General features: G+C 40.4%; 1 protein-coding gene and 1 long non-coding RNA gene across 2 annotated transcripts; one reads left to right on the top strand and one right to left on the bottom strand.

The window, feature by feature from the left end:
• LOC111569824 (urea transporter 2-like) lies at positions 1-5,173 on the bottom strand. The gene is made up of 9 exons (XM_023272222.3): positions 5,038-5,173; positions 4,720-4,909; positions 4,396-4,524; positions 2,889-3,018; positions 2,741-2,809; positions 2,483-2,630; positions 2,126-2,260; positions 2,003-2,052; positions 1-1,887 (listed from the first exon to the last, which is right to left on the bottom strand). Exons 1-9 carry the CDS (start codon positions 5,159-5,161, stop codon positions 1,621-1,623), a joined length of 1,242 nt encoding a protein of 413 aa, XP_023127990.3. The 5' UTR covers positions 5,162-5,173; the 3' UTR covers positions 1-1,620.
• Positions 5,174-5,648: 475 nt separating this feature from the next.
• Positions 5,649-7,950, top strand: LOC129347320 (uncharacterized). The gene is made up of 3 exons (XR_008599350.1): positions 5,649-5,828; positions 6,453-6,611; positions 7,542-7,950. It is a non-coding gene; the product is annotated as an uncharacterized LOC129347320 (long non-coding RNA).
• The last annotated feature ends 3,807 nt before the right edge of the window (positions 7,951-11,757 follow it).

Raw genomic sequence — 11,757 nt, 5'->3', positions numbered from 1 at the left:
TACTTTGTTACATGAGACTTGCTATTCTTAACTGACAGGAGCCGGTGTAGACATTTTGTTCCAGACACAAGCACAAGCTCTTCTTTGTTTTTTTGCTGTGCTTTTGCTTTGTTTCATCCTTCACGGGTTAAGACCTGTCTCACCCCCGAACCCTCTTCCCTGTTCTGTTTTGTGAGAGCAGTGGGAGCTGCCTGCAGGGGGCTTTTGCAAGGTGAATCACACTGCTGAGTGCACACAGCAGCAGCACAGGCGAAGTGACACAAACTCCATCTCGCATCGTCCCACTGCCAACACTTACCCCGTCCTTCAAAGGTCACTGGATGAATCGACGTTGTGAAAAAGGCCACAGAGAAATCTACCGACTGAGGTCATTCTTACCTAGAGGCTGCAGCAGATCAGAGAAAGTATTAGGAAGAAAATTTTCCTCTGTGATGCCTTGAGAGTTTGAGTAGATTTAATTTGAGGGGGTATTGTGTTCAAAGAGTGGCTGACAATAGAAATGCATATTAGACATTCAACAAGAAAAAAAACACAGTCATAACAAGTCATATTTTATCACCAGGGAAAAAAATGAAATGTTCTCATTTTTCCAACTTGGTCCCCTTCTCTCGTCTCGCACCTTCTCCCCCGATGTACTGCAGCTCCCACACATGTCTGCGAGTGTGACTGGCTCTTCTGTGTGGCTAGACGAATGCCATGTGCCTCACTGGCGCAATAGACACACACACAGGCAGATGGCAATAAAGACCCATAAAGGTACACTCATGACTGTAAATATCACTGCAGACACTGACCCAGACAGAGCTCTTTCATAAGCTGACACCTCGGCAGCCTGGTTTCACAGAGATCGAAATCTTCTCGCTTCTTGAGGAAAAAGGAGAAGTTTGCCCTCAAATGAGGAGAAGAAGACAGATAATGCCAGAAGAGGGGAAATTGGAGGAAAAGAAAAGTAGAAGATAAGCAAAAGTTGATAAAAACGGGTTAAATTGGGGGAGAGGTGCAGCTGAAAACACAAAGAGGAATGACAAGAGAAGACAACAGGACAGATTGGAGTACAGAAGGCAGTGATGGATAATGGCTGGCAGTGAAGGAGGTGTTTTTGCAGGGGGAGCACGTCATGAAATCTCCCCTGCAGCTCACTGTCTGCACTGATGAAACACTGCTGCATTTTAAATCCTCCACCAGCAACCACTGAGATTCTGCTGCTGAGAGGGGAAAGTGTTTTTTACTGTTTGCTTCCTCCCCCCATTTTTGCTGTGTGGCTGTTGTATGTGAATAACTAAATGGCTTTATTTGCAAAATGAAATGCTTAACAATATATGCTGCTGGTGCACATGAAGATCTGCACAGTGTTTCCCCTCAGCATTGCTGGATTTTCATGCACTGTAGCTTATGTTTCCTTGCAACGTGCTGCCCTCTGCAGTATAGACAAATTATTACAGATGAAGGTATTCAGAAAACATTTGTCACTACAAAATTAGGCGATTTATGTAACAACTTTGCTTATGTAAGGCAGGAAATGTCAAAAATTATACATAACTGTGCTACTTCTGCAATTAATCTTGTACAGAGGTAAATGTCAGGACAAACATCTTCTAAACATCTAGCATCTTCTAAAAATCACACACATTCACTGCAGCCCTTTTCCGCTTGGAGCTGGACATTTGGTCGTCCCTTCTCCTTCGGCCGGGCCTCTTCTTGGCTGCCGTTCTGCTGACTGTGCTGAGCTTCCTCTGAGGCCTTTAATTGTCTCCGGTAACGGCGATTTTCCTCGGGGTAGGAGACCACAGACAGAGGCAGTCTGCAGATGGCAGGGATCTCAGAGGAAATGAGGAGGAAGATGAGAGTCGACAGGCAGAAAGGCCACGTGCAGGCCGGTAATGCAAGCTGAAAGAAGGGGATGTCGTAGGAAGAGGGGAGCATGACACATGATATGAGAGACATCTCGGCGTCGGGGTGATGATTATGGAGTTTGACTTGGGGAAGAAAAAGTCTAACTTACCACAGACATCAGTTTTGAGGTGGCTGACGTCATGTACGCGCAGAAAAGTGCTACAAAGAGACACATTTATTGAGGAAAACCTTTTATCACATGACAAACTATCATACTCTTCATCAATCTTACCACATATCAGTGCTAGTAGATGGGTTTGCCATGTTATAACATAGAAGACTCCTCCAATAGCAATGCAGGACAGAGCGCTGTTGTATCCCCACAGCCCTGTGTAGATATCCCTGTGAGGAGCAGCCAGAGCAAGTCCTGCACCACAAAGAACACAACAATCTGTATAATGAAGTATTATTAAATAAACAACTACACAATGTAAAAAAATGGAATATACACAGGCTATGAATCTTGATTTGGGAGAACATGCCACGGTTCATTCAATGTAACGTCACGGTGCCCTTTGAAGAACCAAAGCTCACAGTGTAGCCTCGGCAGACATTATGCATGCTATGCAAATGGTTGTGAGTCTTTTACCAGCAAACATGCCAGCAGCAGAACCCAACATGGCATGGAAACAGAGAGTTGGTGAGCAGAGCAGCAGGGCCAGAAGGATGAGACCTCCTGTCCAAGGACTGTCACAGCCGTACACCTGGCCAACGCCAACCGGCACCGACAGGAAGAGCTGACAACAGGAAGCCTCCATTTAGACCAGTTAGCGCATTTTATTAATTAAAGATGCCACAAAACACGTCACCATAATAACTCAGATTGTAGCAGACGAGCAACAGTCACCTGAGGAATAGTGAGACTTTGGATGGAGTCATTTAGATGGTGCAGGTGGTTGTTTGGCTGAATATCCACCTGAAAGAGCAGAAAAACCAAGTTTGTTTTTTGAACAATTTAAGCGCTTTCCTGTATGTGTAGCACTGCTGCACTATACCTCTGGAAAATACGGATGAGCAGCTCCTGTAGCTGCAATGTGTAAACACACCAAAATATTAAAGGGCAGGGTGAATATTGGGAGGTCCCATTTACTGGCAACTGAAGACAAAGCACTGGAGACCACTGGGCTGTGAACAGAGACAGGAAACAAATTACTGATTGGGCGGAAAGGCGAATCTCACCAGGGTGACATTATAATCCTGACCTGATTATCATATGTTTACCTAAAGGGTGGAGGATTTATGCAGGAATTTGAATGCCAAGAACAGCATCCTTTCTTTACATTAGGAACAAACTGTTTCCTTAAAATCTCTCACCTGAACAGCAATCGCACAATCAAAGTTCAGCAAGTGTTAACCATGAGCTACTCTCTGCAAGGTCCTTTATAGCTCTTCAAAATCAAAACACCGAGAGTGAAAGTGTGAAGAATGGTGCAAAAAACAAAGCCATGTGATCACAAAAGATATTTAAGACCTTCATTATAGCAAACTCATGAAGCTAAGGCTTAATCAGCTGACTTCGGTTGATAAAATCTGCCAGCATCAGTTGTCATTTCAGTAGGAAAAATTGAAGGTCCCTTTCTAGAAATATAAAGCTGCTTTTTTGCCTCTGTGACCAAAACCCACTCATTCACTCATTCTCTGCTCCCTTCATAGCGGATACTAAATAGATTACCCAGTCGTGAGCAGTAAATCCAAATTTCGGACACATATTTATAATCATCATCATTTAATGTCGTCACCTTGGGGTTTAAAATGGCATGATGGTAAACAATGCAATTCGTAAATCGCACAGGCTGCAAGTTATGTCATACAATGCATCAGAACCAGGGTTTAAATTCTAATCTTTATGCTCCAACTCAAATTTTAAATCTATTACAGAGTAAATATTAAAATTGAGCTTTAAAAACTTGTGTAAATGGTGTGTAAATCAGTGTTTGAATCTGCTAACAACCCCTCCATGCAATGTGCTGCATTTTATAGATGCAAAAATCAGAGCTGTGTCCAAACTCACTCACCGTTTACTATGTAGTGCACTTCGTTTATTGCCTATCATTTTATCCCAGTGTCCAAAATCTGAGTGTGTAGCTATATCCACACTCCAAAATTCAACAGTTTAAAGAAAAAGTCCTGTTATGGCACGTATATTACTTTCTGCTCACAATCCTACAATTCGAGGTGCTGCTTTTACAACTCTCTTTAATGTGATGACATAAAATGATGCATTATAATGCCAACATCCTCAGCATTCAGACACTCATATAAAATGGCCAAGATGTAGCATGATATAGTAAGTAGAGAGTGCTCAGATGATGGTGATAAACTGCATGAACATTGATGGTATAGCAGCAGTAACTGAGAGGACAGTGTTAGTGAGGCGTCACTTCTTTCCAAATAGAAAAATTATAGTCATATATATGGTTCCTGACCTCTACCACGTGTCATTCTCTTTGTCTCTTTCATGTTTACAGTCTGGAGCAAATGCATTTAGAAGAACACACATACCACAACATGGACATGAACACATTTGGCAGGAACAGCCACCAGTACCAGCTTCCTTTGGCGGAGAACACAGCAATCAGTATGCCGACCAGCGTTCCATTGTAGCCATATAATCCCGCTGATATGGCCTCCCTGAGGAGAATATGACAGATGTGACTAACACGAGTGCCAAACACAGGTAAATGAGAAACAAACTGTGAAAACAGCAAAGTGTAAAAGCTAAATAAAGTGAAGCTCGAGGGAACAGAAGTGAAAGACAGTGATAATGGCTTTGTGTAGGAGGTAAACATGTTTTTCTACTTTTTCACGAAGATAAAAAGAGATGACCTGTTTTGTCCCAACATGAAGGCAGACACAGTGGAGACCAGGGTCCCCAGCAGACCATTCAGAGCCCACCAGGGGTTCTGCAGGAAGAGGCCGATCACTATGAGGAGCCCACTGAGAGGGTTGTTCACGAACATGACCTGGGCCACCCCTCGGAAAACGCAGTCCGGTAGCTGGATTACCAAAGACTGTCCTGTTATAGATGATGCCCGCTATGACTCTTAAGGCTCAAATCGATCAACATGAAAAAGCATATTCATTTGAATCTACTACTTTTGTTAACTTTTAATCTAACAGAAGATCACATAGATTGTTACCTACTTTTTACCCACTCTCCACACCGTCGCATGTCCCCTGTGAAAAGCCCCACAGCTCTGAAGGGAAAGGAACAATGTGGAGCTTCTCCCTGTGAAGGCTGGTGGTTGTTGTCCATACTTGTTGTCATACCTATGAAATAGCAAATCTTAAAATAAAACACGGTTTCAGTTAATTACTGGGTACTAATATACCACAGGTTGTCACAGACTGAAACATATCAACAACCACCAGAAAAATTTGCACAGACATTCATCCTGCTGACCACTGTTCCCTCTAAGCTGCGCGCGTGCGCCATTGCGCACTGCTGACACGGTCTCCGCGCACAGAAAATCTGCGCTGTACACACACACACACACACACACACACACACACACACACACACACACACACACAAATGCAACCTCAATTGTAAATAAAATAAACACATAACAATTCATTCTGTTCTATTTTTCAATGTGAGTCAGTGAGTGACGGTGACTGGCTGCTGCAGCCAATGATGCGACTCACATACGTATTTAGACTGTATATAATGGTATTTACGCAGCTAATCAACGTCAGGCGTCCTTATGTGCAGCCACCCTTGTTCTCATAGATATGAATGAGTAGATAGGACACGCCCCTTTGAGCTGCGTGCTACAGCGAGGCTAAGCTAGTGGGGGCAAAGTTTCAGTGCATTCCGTTGATGTAGACGGCGTGAAAACGGAAACAACAGGTATGCCGGCTCACTGTGCTGCATACAGTTACACACTGCGTCGTACGATTGAGACAAGGAAACTTGGAATGACTTTTCATAGGTAAGAATAGTTTTTGGCTCTTTTTTCACGATGAAATGTTGTTGAGAGCTTCCAGTCTATGAGAGCTAACTAGTTAGCCACTAGCAAAACGCTAAGGCGAGCTAGCAACTTGACAACCAAATACCAGACGATTAATAGTAGCTGTAGTATAGTTGTACAAGCAGTAGTAGTAATACTAAAAGTACAAGCAGCAGTAGTAGTATAAACAGCTGTTAGAGTCGTAGAAGTAGTATCAGCATTTGTAATAGTATTACAAGTTGTAGTAGCAGTGCTAGTATCAGCAGCAGTAGTGTGTACCACCACTACTACTAGTAGTAGTCACATTGCTATTACTACCACCAATACTACCAATAGTAGTTATAAAGCCTAACTCATGTATCTCCAGATTACCATCTATGTTCTTCCTCCAAACCCATTTTATGATTGGGATTACAGGCAGTTCTTTAGGCTCTCAAATAATTGAAATGTTACTAAACAAGGTTATACTTATCAAATTAAATAGCTCTGGTCTCCAGTATATTGGCGAATTCGGTTCTTTGTACTTAATTTATTAGCATGATTTCTTTTTAATATGTTGTGTACAGACTTAATTACTTCTCTGTCTACTTTTCTTACTCCATGTAGGTTTCCCAGAGACTATGGGTTGAGGAGGAATTGGAAGTTTGTCGGCTTAGACCTGGTGTCATTCCATCAGTGTTAAACTTCCCGGCTCATCTTGGAAGAGTACGTGCCAGAAAGACCACGACCAAGCACCCTTGAGATCTTAGGCAGCATCTCCCTGAGGTGGGTGTCGACGGTGTTCACGGTCAGGTCTGTGGTAATCCTGTCAAAAAACAAAACAGAAAAAAATCTAGATTATAAATCAACATGTAACCAAAGCACTCTGTGTATAACGCCATAGTATAGGATGTAGTTCAGAAAAGGTCAAAGTATAGTATGCTTTACTCGAGAATAACATAGTATGGCCTGTAGTTCATAGTACAGAATGTTGGCAAGAAAAAAAAACAAAACATAGATTATTATGTGGTTCAAAAAGTGCAAAATGATAGGATGTTGCCTAAAATATGTGGTTCAAAAAATGTCATAGTGCAGTATATTGTCAAAATAGTATGTAATTCAAGAAAATATCAGAATATAATATGTCATCTAAAAAATGCCATAGAATAATAATTTCATTGGACAAGTAAAAGTATAGTAACTTTTAAAACTGTTCGAATTCTTATATGTTGCTAAAAAAAAAAAAAAAAAAAACTAAAACAAAAAAAGCGTCACAGTAATATGTCAATTAAAAAAGCCTATAGTATAGCATGTCGCCCAACAAACATCAAAGTATAGCATGTCGCTCTAAAAACATCACAGTATAGCCTTTAGTCCACAGCTGTCAGTAGGTGAGGAGCAACACAAAAACAGTCCAAACGCTGGTTTCCAGAGGGTTAGACAAGAATTTATTTGAAAGAGTAAGTTTACAACAACACAACATGTGAGGGGGTTAAAAACAAATGGGTTTTAGTAAAATAAAAATAAATCAACAGAACTAAAAGTGAACTTCATGTTGACATTGATGGGCATTCCAACCAGGAACAAAGTAAAAGATAATCAATACGAAAAAAAACTCATCCTGTTCACCTCTTCAAGCCCAAAAACACACCGCAGTAGCACCCTAAACTAAAACTACCAGTGAGTTCCCTGTTTTCCTTTCTGAACAATTCAAAGGTCCCTCTCTATCTCCCCACACATCCACCAACCACTGGAACACATCTCCAAAGTTCTGCCCGGCCAGCTCAGCTTCCCCTCAGAAGAAGTGCCGCCACCTGCCAGATGAAGGAGCCTTTTGAGAGGCAGCTGGCATCGTGATTGGACTGTACTTTGGTCTGTTCCAATCCAGCTTCAGCTCCAGAGACGGCAGGCGGGACGAGTCAACGGAGGCCGGGTGGACGAAGTCATGCAGCTGAGTACAATCCAGAAAACAACAGAGGAGGAGTGCAGTGGCCCAGGACCAGAACAAACAGATTAGCATCGTATGTCTCTTAGAAAACATCATAGTATAGCCTTTGGTATGAAAAAATGCCATAATACACATCGTATATTGTACAAATAACAAGTCAAAGGAAAGAGACATACATTGTAGAATTGTAGTAATTGTGGACTGACTGATTTACTGATTATCAGTATTTTATTTTGAACTGATTTACGGTAATAAATAAATTTAAAAATGGCACTACTTTGGCTCTGAACCTTGATCTACCTATGGTCGCTCTGTCTTCTGGAGTGATTTGATTGGTTATACGTCACGAATAAAACTCCTTTAACTTAACATCTGTAAACAAAACAAAAACGTATCAACAAAGTTTTCTGTTAGAGTTTGTGTTCTTCTAAGTTTAACTCCAAGATTTTAAATACTTTCATTTACTGCAAACGAATATCTACTCCAAATGTCTCACTAATAATCTTTATCAGCCTTAAAAACCCACAAAACACCCCTCTATACTCGACCACACTTAGTACAGTCTGGTTCCCCCTTCTATAAGTCTGCTTGGAATCTTCCACTTCCTGTTTGTCAAAGTGCCCTTCTACCTGGACAGGTTTTGTTGGAGCGCATGCAACAAACATTTTGGGTAACTGCACTTTAATATGGATGGATGACACTGAATTAGAGTCTGTTTTAATGAGACTGAGTTAAGATGTGTAGCTCTGTCATTAAATAGTAAATTATTTCTCTGAATTCACAGAGAAAAGTCTGAAATGTTTGCTAGGTTAGCGTCCCACATGTTCTTTGGCTCAGCTAAAGCTAACTCTCTCCAACTTCTGGATCTCTTGAGTTGCTTGTTGTTAAAATATCTTGCTAGAGGTGCTGAAGCTCAGAAAGTCTGAGATGTTTGTTCAAAATAAGCTCATTCTCAAGTCTTCTCTGAACTGTCCTCTTTTGTTTGAACTTTCCCTAAATTTAGGAGTTAATGACAGAGCAGCACATCCAGACTCAGTCTCATTTATGTAGAGATTAAACTTCAGTGTCATTCATTGATGTTAAAGTGCAGTTTTTCAAATGTTTGTTGCACATGCTCCCGACCAAACCAGTCCAGGTGGAAGACGATGTGAAAAGAAAGCTCCAGAGGATGAATATCACACATTTACGTTGGAAATAAATGTCCTTTAATTAGACATTGTCATGCAAATGATGTTCAAACCTTTGAGTACTTTGCTCATGTTTGTTTCTAAATGTTTTTTGACACTTGGCCCCAAAGAATAAAACCTTCTACGGCTCACAAGCTGCAACAATTCACACATTATCAACCATCTTTCTGACTAAACTAAGATAAAAAGTGAAAAACTGCCTGATTCCTGCATCATGAATGTAAATGTTTTTGGTTTTTATGACAGTAAACTGAATATATTTGGGTTTGACATTTTATAAACCAAAACAAGAAATGAATTAGTGGAGAAAACAATCAACAGATTAATGGACAATGAAAATGTGTTTTCCAACATATATGGCTGAATTACTCCAACATTACAAGATACAATTTGAATTCAATTTTATTTATATAACGCTAAATACAGGTCAAATTGTCTCGACACTTTATTTTTATATTGTTTGTCATATTTAAAATATGACAAAGTAAGAAATTTAAACCTCTTGACTAATCCAATTTATTATTTGGTTTTTAAGAGACTAATCGACAACTAAAATAACTTTCTCCACTAAAACTAATAAACATGAGGTCCAATAGAAGGAACAGTTTTAAATACTGCAGTCCCACGATGACAAGAATAAAGTTTGTCAACAAAAACTAAATCTGCTGGTGGATTCCATTAAAGTCCTAATAAATGATAATAAAGTGTGATACTAAAGGTTTGTGGTGCTAAAAAAGTCAAAGATATCAAGTTGAACATCTGGATGGAGGTTGATAAAAGTTGACCTTTCATTTCTCTGGAGCGACTCCATGGATTTTATGGATGGTGGTTAAAGACCTGCTCTTCTAGTCGTTGTCCTTCTAGTCGCTGTAAAAAGTCACTCCATCCTGGCTGACTTCAACATCTCTTCATGACAACTTTTTCTGCCTCCGACCTCGTGGAAACTCCAGAAACTCAGGAAAACCTGTCGAGACTCGAAGAAATCGTGGAGACTCGAAGAACTCGTCGGGCGGGGGAAGGTGTGGTGGGCGGTGGGGGAGTAGCGGGGGGAGGCCGCCACCCACCTCCCCGCCTACTCTCCGCCCTGACTCCACCCAGACTCCGCCTTGGCTCTGCCCATGTGGTCACTTCAGAAACTACGATGCCAAAGGGACGACGAAATCATTTCTTTTCATCTGATCTGTAGCTCAGTGAGTTAAGGATTTGCCTATGGAGCTGCAGGTCGCTGGTTCAAGACCAGACCCTTCCTAAATTTTATCAAAATCCTGACAAAGACAAACAAAGAAAAGTGCCAGTGGTGGGTCTCGAACCTGCGACCTTCCAGTTGGTAGTCTGTCTTCTTATCCCCTGAGCTACTCGCTCAGATACTAAAGTTTGGGTTTTTTGCGCATTTATCATTTATTTTTTGCCATTTTCGATTTTTTTTTTTGACTTGAGTCTCGACTCGACCGTTTTTCTCAGGAGGTTGGACTTCAGCCTTTGTGCTGGAGGGTTGAACCCTCAGTTCCAAGAATTTCCAAGCCTCCAGACCTCCCGAGTCCTCAGGACCTGAGCTTTCACACAGTCTGAGGGCTGAAATTTTCTAAGTCCCACAGTAGTTCTCTGTTAGATTTAATTTTCAGACAGTCCCAGGACTGATATCTTCTAAGTTCCTGAGTAGTTCTCTGTTAGTCTGAACCTTCAGACAGTCTGAGGACTGAAATTTTAAAAGTTTCTCAGTACTTCTCTGTTAGTTTGAACTTTCTGGTTAACAGAAGCCTTAAAACTTGTGACCATGAGTCTTGATTTCACATTTAGACCATCCATCTGAGTTCTTCTCAGACCTTCACCTGTGGGTTTTTTAGAAATCCTCAACAAACTTTGATTCTCTTCACTGAACAGTAAAGTTTGTGGAGATCAGAAGGTAACATTAGTTTGATACATGCCTTCAACTACTAGTAGACTTTATCTGGAAAGCAGTTTTCTGAAATGAGTTCTTAGTAAATCTATCCACAATCAAACCAAGAACATAGAAAGAGGAAATGTTTGAAGAAACAACTTGATGTTTTCGTTTCAGACTAGAAAACGCTTTCAGACCTTTATCTGTTTTTGCTCTTTTTGATCGTTTTATTGCCTCTTCTGTTTAATTTGATCTTCTAAAGTCTAACTGGTGTCTTTCAAATGTTTTGTCTTTAGTTTGATTCTTCTTAAACGTTTAGTTTTGCTCTTTTCTCACCTTTGATTCTTTTCTAATGTCTGATTTGATTTCCAAATGTTTTGTCTTTTTAATATTTAATTGTTTTTTCAAATGTTTTATCGGCTTGTTTGAGTTTCTTTTTCTTTCCCAATATAAAATTTTTCGATTAAATCTTTAAGGTTTTTCTTTTTAAATGTTTTTCCACCTTTTAATGTTTAATTTTCTTTTTAAATGCTTCATTGTATTTTCTGTTTAATTCCCATTTGAAGTTTTATTGTCTTTAAGATGGAATTTTCTAATTAAACATTTAATTCTTTAATTAAATGTTCTGTCTTTTTTGGCCTTTTTCAGCTTTTTATTGGATAGGCGTAGTGAGAGACAGACAGAAAACGGGGGAAAAGAGTCAGGGGAAGACTTGCAGCAAAGGGCCGCAAGCGGGAATCAAACCCGGGACACTGCGTTGGGGACCAGCCCCTGCACATGGGTCACCCACTTAACCCTTTGAGCTATATGGGCACCCATGTTTTGTCTTTGTAAGGGTTTAATAATGTGACTAAATGTTTTGCATTTTTTAAAATGTTTAACATTCTTCTTGTTTAATGGTATTTTTTTTTTAAATGT

The sequence above is a fragment of the Amphiprion ocellaris genome, chromosome 17, assembly GCF_022539595.1.
Source record: "Amphiprion ocellaris isolate individual 3 ecotype Okinawa chromosome 17, ASM2253959v1, whole genome shotgun sequence".
NCBI classification, from domain to species: domain Eukaryota; kingdom Metazoa; phylum Chordata; class Actinopteri; family Pomacentridae; genus Amphiprion; species Amphiprion ocellaris.
The sequence above is the reverse complement of the archived record's forward strand: the minus strand, read 5'-3'. Positions and strand labels throughout refer to the sequence as shown.